This window comes from Cheilinus undulatus, linkage group 17, assembly GCF_018320785.1.
Source record: "Cheilinus undulatus linkage group 17, ASM1832078v1, whole genome shotgun sequence".
NCBI lineage: Eukaryota > Metazoa > Chordata > Actinopteri > Labriformes > Labridae > Cheilinus > Cheilinus undulatus.
Window position 1 is genome coordinate 21,024,323 of NC_054881.1, and position 18,199 is coordinate 21,042,521.

Sequence of the window (18,199 nt, forward strand, 5' to 3'; positions counted from 1 at the left end):
GGTAACTTTATTGATAAAGCGCTTTATTGCAAGCAGTTTTAAGTGCTTTGCATCTGTGGTTCTCAACAGGTGGGTTGGGACCCAAAAGAGGGTAAAGGAGCTGTGTCTAGTTGCAAAAATGGCTAAAAGTCAGTTTTTTCAGTCAATGGTTTCCGTTTTGTTTTTTGTTTTTGTTTTGTTTGTTTATTTTTTGGTTAGTGGCCAAAGTTCTTAGTACTAAAGTTCTTAGTGGGACATCGATACCACAGATGTTCCCAGGCCTTTATGTCCCTATTTGGCTAAATACGTATTTACGTTGTATATAATCAACTTGTCTAAACTTGTGCTATTGTTTCAGTGGGTATACCATGTGAGGCTGCTGTGTCATTTAGAGTGTGGCTTAAGTTAGCAGCTAGCTCTGCCAGCCTTGATTCTCCTTTGCAGGGGTCTGGGTCTGCTACTGCACGCCCCAGCGTACGGGGCTACGCGAATGTCTAGTAAGAGCCAACGGTCTAGTCATGCTAACAACAGCTAATGTGCTGAACGCTCCAGCATAGAGGTTCGCCCGAGTGCAGGTCTGCGGCTGAACGCCCCAGTGTAGAGGTTTTGTCGAGGTCTGCAGCCAGACCCTTTTCCTTAATGCTGTTAGTTTTCACTACAGTTAAGTAGTTATCAGTATAACCCTAAATAGCCTTATTAAAACTTTGTTTCTCCATTCCCTTCTTCAAAACCGTGCCATATACTGCACTGTTCTACGACACACTGAACCCTAATCTTTTCATGTTTACATCTGGCAAAGGCCCTGAGTAAAGCTCTGACAGGAAGGCAGTAGCCATTAACTGAAGCTATACTGGCTACTAGTGGTGGGAGGCATCATTACACTGCTAAGTGCTTACATAATCCACATTATTTTTTATGCAGTTTAATGTTATGGTGTTTACATCCAAAAAAAAAAAAAAAAAAAAAATCAATACTTCAACTCATGTATCTCATTTTCTTGCCAAAATAAAGCTGCTTTTTGCATGATGAGGAGGAAATTTCACAAGATCACTGGAAAATTGGTAAATACTTATACATTAGCATGGGGTTTGTCCTGTCTCCTTTTTGAGATTTTATTCCATCTAAGATCCAGACAGCAACATTTTTCTTAAATAAACATAGATGTTTACATTTCTTTGGGATATTGTGGCTTTTTTTTGTCAGAAATGAGACTGGTTGATCCTGTGGCTGGATCAATTGAGAGCCACTACTTTATAAAGTTTCAAAACAGAACAGTTATAACTAGGGCTTTCAAGATTAATCACATTTATCATAATTAACAATGATCCACAATTAGTGCATTAATTTTTTAAAAATCACGATTAATCATATACTTTATTGTCCTTTTAAGCACACCTTGGTTAACCCACGTCAGGAGCTTCCTTCAGCCAAAGTGGTGTAAAATGCATGTACCACTGCTCCTTAACACCTCATTTGACTTTAAAAATTCACAGATAGTTCAGTGGATAAGTCAAAGTCATCTTCACAATGTGATATAAAAAATTACCTTATTACTGTTCTCTTTTTTCCTTTTCAATCCATAACAAGCTCTTTTTTCTATGAATAAGTTCATGTTAAAATCTTTGATCCACCTATGAGAGCAGGTCTGTATCTAAACAGGAAGTCAATCACCATTAGTTTAAGATTGTAGAAAAAAAATTTAACATACAAAAAACTGCTTTGAATGCAAAATCATGGAGTGTTATCATGCCATTAAAAGGATGTAATTAATCATAATTAACTACAGAAATTCTGGGATTAATTGTGATTAAAATTGTCAATCTTTTGACAGCACTTTTAAAACATATACAACAACAAAAACACTAAAAAGAGATTAACATTGGGTAAATTGTTCAAAAAAAGCAAAGGGGAAATTGAGAATGCAGCAGTAAAAAAATCTTTAGAGGTTTCGCAAATTTTCATTCCCTTCATATCATTTAACCAACATTAAGACGGAAATCGCCTACTGCCTTGTCATAATGTAGTCCACAATTTATACATAGGCTAGAAGGAGGAAAGATCTGATTCTTATACTCTAATATACGCTAATAGAAAACATATGAAAATCCATTAGAAAAAAAATTGAATTACCAGTTGCTCAAAACGTTGTACATTCATACTAAAATATAACGCAATATAATATCTTTATTCAATGACCATGACTTAGGCCATTTTAAGGTCTACTTTAATTCATATTTATACACTTTAAAGTGCCTTTAAATGAAGGACTTTCCCTTGTAATGTCTTACTCAGTGGAATCATGTTGTAATAGTTAGCCATCCGGCCTTTATAGTCATGTGACCACAAACGTAACCTTTTAGACATTTGACACATCGCCTATAAAGGACATAAACGACAATTATCCCATGCTTCGCCAACGAGCGGAAACAGTGTGACATCAAAACAGTTCTGGAAAAACATCCGGTGTTGGTGATGTTAACTACAAACGCCTTGTCCTTCATTCAAGAGCAACAGACCAGAAATAATAACATCATCCTTATAACAAAAGTCGTTTTCTTTAGTGATTAATGTTTTATTATGTTCATGAAACACACGATATGGTCAATGCAGGGGCACTCAGTAAGCACAGCAACAAATGTTTGGTAAAAACATGTTTTTATAATTATATAACAGCAATGAGGGAAACAGTGAGAAATCACTTAACCACTATGTAGAGTGTTCATTTTGCTGTAATTACAGCACACATAATTATTATTTTATTACAGCGCTCACCCTCACTGTTGTCTCTCCTCGCTTCTTGCGTCACTTCTTGGAGGATCATGGAAAATTCCCTCTTTCCCAAATCTGAGCTCTTGGGTAATGTAAAGGTTTGGCTTTGATCTCTCCTAATCACGATTCTTGTCGTGGCATCACTCTACCAAGGAAAAGGGTAGAGCTAGTTTCACCCCCCACTCACTGGGTCAGTTTTATTCTCGAAATTTCCTGAACTTTTACTTAATTTCGGCTGGTTTTAAAGCGAAGCCTTTGAGTTTCTTCTGAAGTAAACACAATATTCACTTACGTAGCCTAATAATATGCCTCAGTTGGATGCAGTAATGTGACAAAACCAGTTACAAAATAAAAGATTAGATAATGAGGCTATGTATGTCATATATGAACACTCTCTTTTATTTGTTTTAAAGTCTCCCTTCCTCTCCGCCAGTCCGGGGTAGGATGTAAAAGAGACCTAAATTAAACTTCCCTCTAAGATAGCTCTACTTCAAGTTTAAAAGTCTGTTAACAGATAACATAAGATGGCCTGCAACAGCAACTCCTACTCCCTATAGCCTATGTGAATGTTCCCACTCCCTACAGCAGACACGAGCTAATAAAAGTAAACTGGGAAAGAAGCACATGATGTCCTCAGAGGAACATCTCTGAAAACATGTTGTCTCATGATCACAAGATACTGAACTTCCACTGATTTCACGATCAACACTTTAGATACAGCCTACAGGTGAAGATAGTATCAAACACGAGGACTTACTGTTAAGACCCATTTCCATCAGTAACATCATGATGGGAAATGTAGTTAATGTCACAAGACTCAACACCTTTCAAACTGGCTGGATTTATATTCAGGTCACTTCACATTTTATGGCTTAGACTGCACAAGATTATAGTTAGAAAAATAGGACAAAGGGAGTTGCATTATAAAAGGCTGTGGCGTCCGTTAATTTCATGACTATAATAAAATTTTATGATGTTTTATGATGCTTAGTGCTTTTCCTGCACTATCAACTCAGATCATTACCAGAAAGCCTGCTGTAGATGTGATCTGGACTTTTTCAAACAAAGATTCATTTTCAGACATTATTTTAGATAAATGCAGCATTTTAATCTTCTTCCTGGCTAAACAGCGACACCTGGCGTTTAAATGCAATATTAAAGTTAAAGTTGTTACTCCTCCTTCACCATGACCCTTTGTTTCTTTTAGAGAAAGCTAAGTTCGCAAAGCGATTGTAAATCTTTGCCAAGGCATAGCAACTACTCGAAATTTGGAATAAATTGTAGCGGATGCAATGTTTCTTTAAGCACCAGTGTAATTATTATTATTATCATTTTTTGCAGCAGAGATGTTATCTTCTACACTTAATGTAAACATTCATATTGAGGATATCAAAAATGATCCTCACCTTCAATACATGTCATATATAATTTGCAGTATGAATCAACATGGTCACATTTCTTTTTTTATTTTATTTTTTAGCTCAAATTGGCACCTTAATATATCTAAAACTTTTCAGAATGGTTAAGTTTTTTTTTTTTGCAAATTTTTAAAAAATAAAAAACTGAAATATCACATTAGTATTCCGACACTTTGCAAAAACCCTACAGGCGCTACAAAAAAATGTATACTGCACTAAAGGGTTCCCAAGTGCACAGTGGCCTCCACAATTCTAAAATGGAAGAAGTTTGCCCCAACCAGGACTCGTCCAAGAGCTGGCCCAGCCAATCATGGGGAGAAGAGCCTTAGTAAGATAGGTGACCAAGAACCTGATGGTCACTCTGAGATCCAGAGATCCTGTGTGGAGATGGGAAAAAGTTCCAGAAGGACAACAGCCCCTGCAGCCCTCCTCTGATCTGGGTTTTATAGCAGAGTGGCTATAAGGAAGCATTTCCTCAGTACAAAACACATGTAGGTCCACTTGGAGTGTGCAAAAAAAAAAAAAAAAAAATCACTCAGACTGTAAGGAACAAGATTCTCTGGTCTGATGTAACCAAGATTGAACTGTTTTACATCATTTCTAAATGTTCTGTCTGGGTGAAAGCATCACCTACCTGCCTAATACCATCCCAACATTGAAGCATGGTGGTTGCAGCATCATGCTGTGGGGGTGTTTTTCAGCACCAGGGGTGGGGAGACAAGGTTGAGGGAAAGCTCAATGGAGCAACGTACAGAGATATCCTCAATGAAAACCTGTTTCCAGCACTCAGGACCACAGACTGGGCCAAAGGTTCTCCTTCCAATGTGTCAATGACTCTAAGCACACAGCCAAGACATCACAGGAGCAGAGTAGAGACAGCTTTGTGAATGTCCTAGAGTGGCCCAGCCAGAGCCCTGCCTTGGACTCTATCAAACATCTCTGAAGAGATTTGAAAATGGCTATCCATCGACAGTCCCCATCCAACCTGACTGAGTTTGAGAAAGGTTGCAATTAGATTATTTCTCCAAAACTTCCAACTCTAAGCTTTGCTATCTTGGAGTGTAATTTAATTATCCACCAATAAAGATGAGGTTGATCTGGCATCTAGGTCAAATATAGGCTATTTTAAACCAAAAAATTTAAGCAATGCCAGAGCAGGAGCTTTCTATTGAGCCATATCATCAGAATCAAAATTGAGTTTTATTGCCAAGTACATTTTCTCATACGAGTAAGAAGCTGAAAACAGCAGAGAGCTTATATAGATTACTATAAAAAATATAGTAGCAGTATTGAATACAAAATTGAATATAAAGAACACAAAAAATAAGGGACAAAACAGAGGTGGAAAATGTACAAGATTATTGTTCTCAAATTGTACAATTACTTTGGTTAAAATTTGCTAAGGAGTACTTGACTATAGATCTACTCAAGTTAAAGTAAAATGGGTTTTAAGTAAGATTTATTTAAAGTACTGAATACTTTGTAGAGTCTGAGGAATTGAGCCTATGGAGCCCAGCTGTCATTGGGCGAGAGGCACGGTACATCATGGACTGGTCGCAAGTCAATCACAGGACGAAATTTGTATCAAATAGAGTAAATCAAAATACTGTAGTGCCCCTGCTCCTCCCTTAAAAATGTCCAAATGTGTAGCCCAGTGCTGCGAAATAATGCAAATAAAGTCAATTTAATCACAATAAAAATATTGCTCATAAATCAGGAAATTATGGTTCAAAAATACATTAAAATGCATAGATATTCTTAAAAAGGATGCAACATTTGTTGCTTGACTAGCCAGTAAAGGAGGGCCCAGTGTAATATTGTTTCTGGGGTCCCTAAATCCCTATACCCCAGTGGGTAGCTTTTTGTGTACTTATAGTTTTTGGGGTACTTTATAAAACTATTGATTTTATTTTTACTAGAGTAAATGTTGGGGGAAGTAGCCTATTGTACATCAACTCATTTTAAATAGCATCAAGTTCTGAATAGAAAAAATAATGGAAAAAAGCCAAAAGGAAGAGATCCAAGCTTTGTGCCAATAAAACATGACGGTTAGTAGCACAAAGAAAAAAATACTCCATCCCCAACAGCTGTAGCATTTTCCTTTAAGTTAAGCCACACCTTTTAGTAAACAACCTGGTTGGATATAAACGTTCTCTTGTTCTTCATGCAAATTAAGGCAAGGTCATATTTTATCGTACACGCTCCTTGGGTTTCAGTGGTAGATACTCAGTACTTGAAGCAAAATTAACATTTTTACCATTACTTCTACATTTTTAACAAACTAATTATACTTTTACTGCAGCGTGGCTGCCTTGTACTTCTGTACTTCCTAAGGATATGGTTTAGGGCAAACTCCCAAAGTTCTCTGCAGTGAGACACACGTGGTGGGTCGTTGCTTAACACTGTTGGCATAAATACCGCCACTTGAGGGCGACTCTGACTTTCTTTACACAATGTCTGTTCAATTATGTCACAAAAACTGATCCTGGACGAGGTACGACATGCACATGCTCGTTGACTCAAGCTGCTAAGATGAGCAGCCAGATCTCAAAAACTGATCCAAGATCATTTGAGGGACTACAGAGCTGTCCCGAGGACATGAACTCAGACAGTCGCACATGCTGGGGCACAAATTAGCTCAATATTTGACAAGCTTCCACTATGGCCAATCAAATTCGCTCTGATATATGAAACATCCAATGAACGCAAGTGTTGCGGTTTGTAAGGCGGGACTTCCGAGTGGGTGTGCGAGAGACAGAAGGAAGAGGAGGTCAAAACCACTTTGAAAAACGTGAGGCTGTCTCCAGGAAAGACGCAAGTAGAAGACAATTGTGTGTCAGCTTAAGTAGCAGATGTAGAGCTGTAAAGTGTTTCGGGTTTTGGTAAATTAACATTATAAGTGTGACTCTGCTGGTCAGTAGTTTGGCTGTGTCACACGGTTGCTTTAGAAGGCGATAGAAATCATGTTAGCTAACTGTCGATGCTAACGTTACTTCGCTTGTTCGAAAATATTTTGAATATCACACGAGCGGTGTGTTATTATGACTTTTACTCGCTAACAGCCTGTTTGATCATCTGTTTAATGGTGATGCATGGTGCATCTCCGCAGACCATTAGTGTTGGCAGCGGAAATCGTCAGGTAGCTAGCTAGCTTTTGAACCTTGCTGGTCGTTATTGTGCCATTGGTAGCTAGGGGTCACGGCTGTCATGTTTCACTCTGTTCCCCGACGTCCTATTTGTGAGATCGGTGTAAACACAATGAGGCTCCAAAGCAGCAGATCATTCAGGCGTGCTGTGGAGGAGGGCAAAGGAAGGTTGCCTTGGCTGGGTAGGAGCATGGGCCTGCTGCTGTCATGGATCCAGAGGGCAGGTGTCGGTGCCAGTGAGGCCGCGGGGTCTGGCCAAAAGAGGAAGGGCTTGCTGTCCATATTTGCGGACCACTGCGGCTTTGTGACCGGACAGAGGCTCCGACGTGCCTATCAGATCGGAGAGCTCTACTCTAACCTGTACTCGGAGCGGACAAGGTGGACCCTGGTCGGAAACATATGGCGCAGATTTCAGAGCAAGCACGCGCCTAATGGGAGACTGTTCGCGGCCCTGGCAGGTGTCTTCATGTGGGAGAACGAGAAGATTAAAGATGAGGAAATCCGCAGGTATGACATCTGTCTTAAAATGCACAATATACTCATACTAAGCATCCAGGAATAAAATCAGAGTACATATGTGTAGACTAGAGATGACAGGTGTTTAAACATGAGTGCTATACAGGTAGAAATAAAACCTCCTGATGATCAAAATATAATTTCTTGTTTACAGTAGTTAAAAATAGCAAGAAAGCATCTACAAATGTTTTGAAATGCACAGGTATGTTAGCTACATTTAGGTACAGTAACATGATCAACTTATTTGTACAGTTTAGACATTGTGAAAAAGTGTGCCTGCAATTTTTGATTGAATCATTTCTTTCTCATTTTAAGCAAGCAAGCAAGAGATTATAGGTTTAAGTGTTCTGCACTATTAATCTAAATGCATGAGCCATGTTAGGCTTTACAGTTACATAATCAAATTAAAGGCTGCAATTACCAAATCATGCAGCACTACTTTATATCTAAGTCTTGAAAGTTCTGATCTTAGTTTAGGCAATTAAATTCTAGTGTGTCCAATGTGGATCCCAGAAGGGTATTGTGAGTATGAAAATGTATTTGTTTTTTCCGCTATGGCCTTCACATTCATGAGATCACAACCCAGGTTAACACAGACAGGAGATTTTAGCTCACTCCCTTTGCATCCACCACCAGAAGACCAAACAAGCTCCTTGTATAGCTGTGTTCACCCCTTGAGACTAGCTGGACATAGGATTGTTTATGTGTCGGGCTGGCAAAAGCGTCCATCCTTCCAACGTGGATGTTTTTAAAACATTTTACAACTCCAACAACACGGACACTCTCATGCTGCAAGGATGCAACAGTTTTTGAAGAGACAGGAGATGTTTAGATTTGCCTTTGCAACTCTACTCTCTGACTATAGCTTGTAGTCATCTGTAAGGTCAGTGCTAACAAACCATTTATCATCATATTCCTATGATTTCCCCCGTGCATTCACAAAAGTGTGGAAAAACTGTTAAACAGGTGAAAGAAGTTTTAATTTTATGAAAATGTTATAATATATGACGCAGCTTTCTTCTGTATCAGGTAGCAGTTGTGTTCACATGTCATGCATAGTCCACATGTCATACTCTGATCCAGGCCCCTAATGTGAAAGCACCATTTACATAACTTGAAATCTCTTCTCATCCATCTGTTTATGAATTGCAGCCCTTTCTATCTTTGATTATGATCTGTTATGTCAAATGTGGCTTACCGAACAGCCTTCCCTAATGCTTACATCCATTCTGAAGGTGTGGACTTGAGCTGCAGGCCCTGGAGGCTGCAAAAAATGTAAACAAAACTTCAGGAACAGCAACAGGACAGCTGGAACCTGGCTGGGAAGTGGTAATGGAGAAGAAGGACTTCAAAGTGTGGAGGCGCCCAATTCCCAACAGCCACCTGTATGAATACAGAGGTAAGGCAGCCCATGATCTCACATTTGATTAAAATGTTTGTAAGATTTCTCTGAAGACTAAGAGTCATTTTATGTTTGACTTTCAGTGTTGGGCTCCTACACAGATGTCACCCCGAGACAGTTTTTCAATGTGCAGGTACGTCCATTTTAAATCACACGTCATCTAACTGATGATCCAAGGAACATCAATGTGTTGCTTAAATAGATTACAATTATCTAAGTGGATGTGACTCCAAGTTAAAGTCATTTAGTTAAAGGTTAAATAGTCATTGTAGTTGGACTGTCCCTTCTCATAGATTGTCCTCACAGTACATTTTATGTTTTATAGTTTCATTTCCTAAATGCTGTTTCACAACCGTGTTTACGCTGCATGTGCGCAACATGCACCTCTAACCCTCACTCCCTGTGCTAAAATTAAGCACCTTACCCTTGACTCATACTGTCACCTTTTCCCCAGTTGGACACAGAGTACAGGAAGAAGTGGGACTCTCTGGTTATCAAGCTTGAAGTGGTGGACAGAGATGTCAATACAGGCTCTGAGGTCGTGCACTGGGCCACACAGTTCCCTGTGAGTTTGTCCTTCTTACTATGCCTAAAGGGTGGAGGATATTTGCTCTTGAAAATGTCTGTACACAGTTAAATTTCTCTCCCTTTTGTTAGAAAAGAAAAGTCTGACAAAAGGCAGTGCTTGCACAACTGAAGTACAGTCAGATGTTTTGTAGGTGAGACTATCAGCTCTGTTCTAATCTTGTTTAATCTCCCCTCAAAGTATCCCATGTACTCGAGGGACTATGTGTATGTGCGCCGCTATGATGTTGATGTGGACAACAACCTGATGGTCCTAGTGTCAAGGTGAGTATTTAGAACGATCTTTGTGGTAAAATACTGGTTAGTTTGTAATGTCTTACTTATGATAGATTCTTTGTATGTTTTAACTTCTGTATTTGTAACCATGTTTAGAGCTGTGGAGCATCCCAGAGTGCCAGAGAGCCAAGAATTTGTGAGAGTCCACTCATACCAGTCAAAGATGGTCATCCGCCCTCACAAGTCCTTCGATGAGGTTTGTTGCTGATGTTTTGATTCACAGGCTAATTCCTCTTTCATCAAGGGCTCTGTTTCTGTTTTGAGTCTCATTTATTTTCATTTCTTTACAGAATGGATTTGATTATCTGCTGACCTACAGTGACAACCCTCAGACTGTGTTTCCACGCTACTGTGTGAGCTGGATGGTGTCAAGTGGTAAGCTGTTTTTCACTGGTTATATTTAAAGAAAAGACAGAATGTTTCTTAAATCTCAGGACAGAAATGTTTGTTTTTTTTGTATACAGCCTTAATAAGATGCCTCAAGTAATTTAGCCAAAATCCACTTGTTTAGCCAACTAATCACCCAGCAATAGTTGACAGCTGGGCAACTATCAGAATAGTAGGGCTGGGCAAGAAATTGATTAAATTGATAAATCAGGTTTTTGGAAAATCAAGATTTTGAAAATTGAAAATCGAGATTTTCTGTTAAACTTTACTGCAGTAATACCAAAAGTAATAGCTACTGTAAGAAGCTTTAATTTTATGTTAATTCTGGGAACCATGTAAACAAAATGATATTTTTTTCTTACTCATTGCTTATGAGTAACTGTAGTTTTCTCAAACAAAGAAAAATGTTTAGCTCAGTTTTAATTATCATATTCGCTCTGATCCTTTTAGTAGAATTTAGAATTAAAAGGAGTTTTGGTCTGCTTGCCAACATTTTCATCTTACAGGTTCTGTGACAGAGATGACAAGTAATCAAATACACCTACAGAAATAATCAATATTCTTCTGATGACCTTGTTTGCTTGCATAGATCATGGAGAGACATTAACATTACTTTCAGTGTGTTTCTTAAGCAGATAAAACTTTCAGAACCTGAGTGTTAATGTAAATACCCCTATAGTGTACCTTTCAAGACAAGTTTACAGAGTTGACCTTTTAAAGGAAGTCAGTTCAAATATGTTACATATTTCTGATAGAAAGAACATGTTTGAGTAGTTTATTTTCATTTGAAAACAAAAAAATCGATTAGTATTGCAAAGCCCAGCCTTACAGAATAGTTGTTAGTTGCATCCCTATCTTTGATTGCAGGAACTACAGCTCATGTTCTCCATTCAATTTGTGAACTTTACCTTCATATTGAGGAAACTCTTCCTCTCCCTTCTCACAGGTATGCCTGATTTTCTAGAGAAGCTGCATACTGCTGCCTTGAGGGCCAAAAACCTGGAAGTTGGGATCCACGACTATGCAGGAGTCATTAAATCCAGCGACACAAACCGTCAGGCGAGCCAGGAGCGCCTGAGTGGAGAAAACCCCCACACAGGCGGACCTGGACAGATCTACGCTTGAGATGAAAACTTCACACACTGAGGGTTACGTTGGTGTGTTTTCACTTGCACTTAAACCAGACCCAAACCCTCCAGACCTGTCTCTCTTTGGGGACCGGACTTTGTGTGAATTGCAAATGGAAGTTGCAGCCTCCATGAAAGACTAATAATAATGTGTCCCTCCATAGATATGGTTATGTTGGTTGTACATGAGACGTTGCTAGAGCGGTGAACTGTATCTGTGACAGTAAAACAACCCCGCAGAGGCAATGTCATCACACAGACTGCTGGCATTAGCATCTATTTGCTTATCGAAACATTGCCACATGGACTTTTTGCCTCCTCTGGTTGTGACGTTTGTTGTAGAGGTGTGTGAAAGAGTGAGCCAAAATTCCTCATTGTTTGGATGCTTTCGCCAAAGCATTGCTTTCTGCCATTTTTAACATTCATGATCTGTTCTTCCACTGTTCAAAAAAGCTCGAATTATACCGCCAGCAGCGGCATCACTGATGTGTGATTTGAGATGTGAGGGTGGTTTTGCAGTATTAGGCATGAAACGGTTACTGTGACTGTCTTCTCTTAAAGGTTTATACTAAAATGTAAAAAAGTACAATGAAGATCTCTGCACTGATGAGGAATTGAGGACTGACGCTGAACACTTTCTAATATACTCTTCATGTCATGGATTCAAACCAACTGCTGTCTTGTCAGAGTAGTGGATCTTCACACGACTGGACCAGATGGATTAAAGAGAGATGCCATTATCAGAAAACGTGTCAACTGATTTAGAAAGAAATTTAGGGCTTCTTTTTGTGTTTTCGTCTTTCAGCACAGTCGAGCTTTCACGCTGTCCATCTCACCGCGGTTTTTTGGAAACTTTTAGTGTTGACTAAACAGCCTTCTGCAAATAAACCAGTCCTTCAGCATTAGGGGCGTAGTGTCTTATAACAACAACAGAAATCCTCAGATTCAATGGTACTAAAGCACTTCAGATTGGTTAAACCTACACAGACACCTTTTTACTAAAGCCTATGCCCTTTTAAGGAAAATGGAGCACTTGTGCCACATCCTGATCCATTAGCATTTCATACAAGCAAAAAAACTGTCCCGTTGTTATCCCTGTGTCACAAGAGATGTAGCAAAAATCACTTAAGTGTGGAAGTATTGGTGTTTCTTTGTGTTACTGTAGATCTTGTACATTTGTAAAACCATCGCCTGAATACTGGAAATTCCTGTTTTTGAGAGAACAAGCTCTGTAACAAGCTTTTCCCGTATTATGATTCTTCAGTTTTTGTTTTTCATGTCGGTCCTACTGAAACGTCATCCTCTCACTCTTTTTGCTTTTGCTATTTGCAGGGGGGTGTTATGAATGTACAAAGCAGCATGTGCTGTGGAATAAAGTACACTGTTTACAGCCTGACAATCTGGCGCCAATATCTTGAAATCTCTGCTAAAAGCATCTCATCGAGCTAAAATGTAATGTGTTTGTCATAGGGTGGTATATCAGAATGAATGAGCAGCAGGTAAAGCAGTGTGATGGGATCCACATTTGTCAAGGGTTTTCTATATGTATGAGTATTAATATATAATCCCACTGTGTGTAAAACAAACTGCCGTCAAGATTTCTATTGATTAAAAAAGATCCATGCTAGACATGTTTAAAATGTGAAGAGGAAATGCTATTTTTTTTTCTCATGTGACCTAAAACAGATCATAATACAATTAAACATTATGCAGTGTCTGCTAATGTGAAGCCTGAGAATGTAACATGTTAATGCTCTGCCATATGTGTGCCGCCTGCACTACTCTCAACGAGCTGTCAGATACTGTTTTTTTTGTTTGTTCCCTCTGCAGGCAGTTTAACATTTCTTGTGTTTAGCCTCCATATGTTTTCTTTTTAAATCAGATTTATTGTGTGAACGTGAGCCGGTGCACTTGTTACCCTGTGATTACAAGAGTAATTTAAATGAAAAGGCGACTAATCAGATGAAATAAACAGATCTTCATGTGTGTCATACTGAGCTCAGATGTTTATTTCAGAGCAGTGTTGTTGGTTGTGACCTTGTCTTTGCAGAGACAAGTGTGATTAACATTGTGTCTGGCAGTGTCGGTGCAAAAGCAGCCACTGTTGTCCAGAGTAATGGGATAATCTGTAAAGCCTTTATTCCCGTCTGGGCGTAAGGTCAGTGGCAGACTGTGCAGAGGCTTCACGGTGAACCCAAAGCACTCGCCTCAGTTAAGAGCAACACTTTTACTCCTACAGAAATGCTTCAAAACTAGACTACATACAAGTGCATCTTAAAAAAAAGGGACATCATGAAGGTTATTTATTCCCCAGAATTTAATTCAAAAAGTGAAATTTCCCTGTATTCTAGACACATCTTACACAGATGCATAAAATATTTCAAGACTTTTTCTGTTTTAATCTTCATGATTAAAGCTGACAAAACTCTTCAACTTTTAAAATTTAATTATGGGAAAAAATGACATTTTTTTAGATGCACCATCACTGTTTCCACACAGTATTCGGTTTAGTTTAGTCAATTCAGGCAGTTAATGCACAGAAATATTGACACCTAGACTAAAATGATGCGTGCATGCCTCTGTTAGGTCTACAATGAGCAGATGTCAAGAGTACAGTGGTGGTCAGATAGAAAGATCTACATTTTTTTTCTGTGGTTTTTGACACCCATTTGAGTGGACAATTGAATTACTGCTGCTGTGATTAGGCTACAATGGATTTTGGTGGATAGATACATTTTAGGTTGTTTCAGAACCATAAAAGCCTACTTTACACAAACGTCAGTGACTGCCAAGCGAGCCATGTCCACTTACAGGCACACACAAAGGAACAGACTTGTGAAGACCAGGCTGAAAAAGGCAGTTCTCCATACGCAGTAATTTAAAAACATATTAAGGGCTTGATGTCCTTACATATCCCTGTTTTTGCCAAAATATAGTCATTAGAACACAGAAAGAGGCATTCACAAGTACTCTCTCTGTTTTCTATATCTTGCTCAGCTCAACCTCACCTGTCAACAGGATCACTTTCTGAATTGAAACAATGTATGCAAGTATTAGTCAAATTGAGCTTGTTTTCAACATTGAAACTGTATACAATTCACTGTGATCTAATACTGACATTTCAAGCTTTTTTTTTGGCTTTCTGTGTACCAAATGTGCACTACACAGATTACTGTGGGGAATTTGTGAACAGGATTATTCATTGGGCAGTAGTTTCACGTCAGTAACGTGCACCTTTTGTTGTCCAGGCAGGGGTGAAACCAAGCAGGACATATTACGTTGACTGTTTAAAGGATGAATGTGAAACCTAAAGACCTTGACTTTTGACCTCCATTTTTAAATGAGTTCATCCTTGAGCCAGAATGAAAACAAAGTTTGAAGAAAATTCCTCAAAGCGTTCTTGAGATATTGGTTTCACGAGTAAAGGATTACCCAGGGGCCTTGAGCCTTAACCCAAAAAAATCCCATCAGTTCATCCTTGAGTCAGAGCAAACATTTGTGCATAGTTTGAAGAAAATCCCTCTAAACGTTCATTAGATATCTTGGTCACAAGAAAGTCACATACAGAGGAACGTCCAGACAAATGAACAACCTGAATACGTAATGCGCCAGCCTTGGCTGTAGCTGGCATGGAGGCAAAGAAAAGGGATGAAGTTAAAAGTTAGTCAGATTATGATTTTAGAAGACTACTGTGCATTAGAAATAATGTTAAATATTCTCTTTAGATGTAGTGCTCAGATTAATTTTCGAGAGCTTTCTGAAGGCAGTTTGACACACGGTATATTTTACTGTATTGTGAAACAGCTCACATGCCCAAAAACAACCATAAATACAACATAATCATTTTTTTAGTAATTCATTCATAGTCTTGACATTATATATGAGCTAACACACCACAAAATTCTAGTCTCCAAATGGCACAGAACTATTGTGGAAGCTCTGAGCTGGTGCTTCACTGCACGCTGCAATCTTTAGCAACAACAGCTGTTGTGTGTTATTTGCTTTTTTGTTGTCTGTGGTCTGAATGACATTGTTTATACATCTTTTAATACAGACTTGTTTCACAACCTTCTGTGTTTCATAGAAGTATCTGCCAACTTAATTCAATACTCTATCTGAACTGCCAAAAAATGCCTTTCGAACAAGCGTTGCTGTTTTTTTTTTAAGTCTTCTAAATAATGTCTGTGAATGTTGCTATGCATACAGTGTGGAAGTGTCCTTCCAGTCTCATTTATCCTTCTCTTTTCCCCTTTTTTTAAGAAAAAACACAAATAAAATACATTTAATTATGGCAGCATTCCATTTAGCTCGATTTACTGACAGTGAAGCAGTGCCGCTGTAAATGTGGTTTCACTTTTACCCTCTAACAAAAGTCAAAATGCCTGTCGAGAATGGATATTATTCTAAAAATAGAAACATTTGCTGTAGGCTGTGACTACAATTTAGGAATTGTATCCCGTCGTCAAGTTCAAATCCATTTAAACAGAAACAGTTAAGCCAACATGGTCGGCAATTATCATCTTATTTCTAGCAGAAACTGCTGCTTAAATCAAAATTCCAACATAAATTTGGCTGTTTTTTATTTTAGGAATACTTTTAGCTTTACTTGTGAAAATATTTCTCAAGGTCATTCAAATTGGCCAAGTAGGCTAAACTTAATACCACGTGGATATTTATTTACCTCGTGGCTGTCAAGGTTATTCTGAACAGGATTTAGCCAACAAAAGCCCGGTCCATTTTATAGTTTATATTTTGTTTTATTGATATATGATTCTGCAGGACGCTGAACAATAGTGAAGCTTGAATTTATTAAATTATGAGTCACAAGAAAAGAGGAGACCAGTTTGATCATTTAAAATTTATTGTTGTTTTACTTATGAAACAGCATCAACCAAAATATAATTTATCATAATTCTGAGTCCATAAAATCTAAAACACTTTGGTTTGTGTGTTTTATGTGTGATTTACTGGTCAGTGACGTGTCCGCACTCTTCACTGGCAGCACATTGTTTTAATATATGACCTCCACTGGCTGAGATTATTAGCTGCAGTTAAAAGCCACTGAGCACTTACTGTAATTGATCGTCTCTACAAATCTGGCACAATGACACCAACCAGGTTGTTCAAAATGGCTATTTTATGTATATGAATGCTATAAAAACCCTTTGAGCTCGACTTTCATCCTTTGTTTTCAAAGTATTTCTCATTTCTTTAAGGTTTCAAATCCATTGATGTCAAGAAAACAGACAGAATTTTAAGATGATCTTTATTTCTCACTCTTGTACAACTTATGGCACATTATGGAATTAAAACAAATAAAATGTAAATTAGAAGATTTAATGAAAATTTCCTGGTAGTCACTAGTCCACCAGCATGTCCTAGTCTTTTAATTTGCTCCAAAAATAAAGGTATACTGGCAATGCTTGAGTTACTCTTCTGAATCATAAAACAGCAGAATTTGACATTAAAATCTGAGAGAAGGTAGTGCTCTCAAGCCTCCAAGGTGCTTGGCACAACCATGGACAGAAGACACACTGCATGGTTAGATCAAGCACAATGGAGTCGTGGGCAAAGACGAACAAATAAATACACATCACAGGGGATTTTATTCAGCGTAGGCCATCCAACGACTCAAAAACTTGGTGTAACTATGGATAGACGTGAAGGAAAAATTGTTAAAACATATGCGTTTCTGTGTTTGACTGCAGATGTATTCCTGATGAGTGTGATAAAAAGTAAACTCCTAAAAGAAAATCATCAGTTAAAAAGACTCTTTCATCTGAAGGAGAAATCCAACATCTCGATTTGTATCTCCAGTCCAAGTGGCGAAAAACTCCAAAAGCTGTGAGGGTAGGGATCCTTGCTTGTTTGAGAGGAAAAAAAGTACCATAGGTTTACAAAATGATTGGTAATGAATAGTTGCAGCTGAGAACATCTGCAGAATTAAAAAAAAAAAAAAGAAAACGATTAGTCATAGGTCAGGCTCACTGCGGAGAAAAGGGCTACACCCTTAATGCGCACAAACTGCGTCAAACCCCACCCTCCTGTCCTTCACGCCCGACTTTTTGAGACCCGACTAAAAGAAAGATCCCCAAATTTGACAACTGTTTTGTGATATAAACATTCAAATATGTATTTCAAATACAGGCCTGAAGAATTAACTTAATTAAATTAGTTCTCCCGCAGTATATTGGGTGGACTAATCAATACAGAGTTTGATTTATTCGCCAGTGATCTTGTTACGAACGCATCTCATAGAGTCCAGTTTCTTAGTAAATCACCAAAAATACATCTTGATTCCAAGGGATACCAATGGACTCAGCAATGACACCCATAGCCATAAAGCCACGGACATTTAACGTCCTCTGAAAGTAAAGACTCCTGACCTTTCAGTCCTAACTACGTTACCAGTCCAAGAGTGCAATGTCAAAGAGTCATGATACCATCAGGCTGAGACAGCCGCTTCTCCAAACAGATTGACAATCTTGTTACCTTGTGTCTCTTTCTCCCCAGGGACATCTTACTAAAATGGTCAGGCTTGGTACAATAATCAACTTAGAGCTCTGGCAACTGAACCACTTTGAGTGATGAAAT

General features: G+C 38.5%; 1 protein-coding gene across 1 annotated transcript; it reads left to right on the forward strand.

Moving 5' to 3' along the window:
• The first annotated feature begins 6,936 nt into the window (after positions 1 to 6,936).
• stard7 (StAR-related lipid transfer (START) domain containing 7) lies at positions 6,937 to 13,596 on the forward strand. Its single transcript, XM_041811370.1, has 8 exons — positions 6,937 to 7,819; positions 9,064 to 9,227; positions 9,314 to 9,363; positions 9,685 to 9,795; positions 9,997 to 10,079; positions 10,188 to 10,287; positions 10,382 to 10,466; positions 11,425 to 13,596. Exons 1-8 carry the CDS (start codon positions 7,374 to 7,376, stop codon positions 11,601 to 11,603), a joined length of 1,218 nt encoding a protein of 405 aa, XP_041667304.1. The 5' UTR covers positions 6,937 to 7,373; the 3' UTR covers positions 11,604 to 13,596.
• The last annotated feature ends 4,603 nt before the right edge of the window (positions 13,597 to 18,199 follow it).

Coding starts and splice junctions, on each gene's coding strand:
- stard7 (XM_041811370.1), top strand. CDS start 7,374: ATGTTTCACTCTGTTCCCCGACGTCCTATTTGTGAGATCGGTGTAAAC. Junction 7,820..9,063: donor AAAGATGAGGAAATCCGCAG/GTATGACATCTG, acceptor TCCATTCTGAAG/GTGTGGACTTGAGCTGCAGG. Junction 10,080..10,187: donor CTGATGGTCCTAGTGTCAAG/GTGAGTATTTAG, acceptor AACCATGTTTAG/AGCTGTGGAGCATCCCAGAG.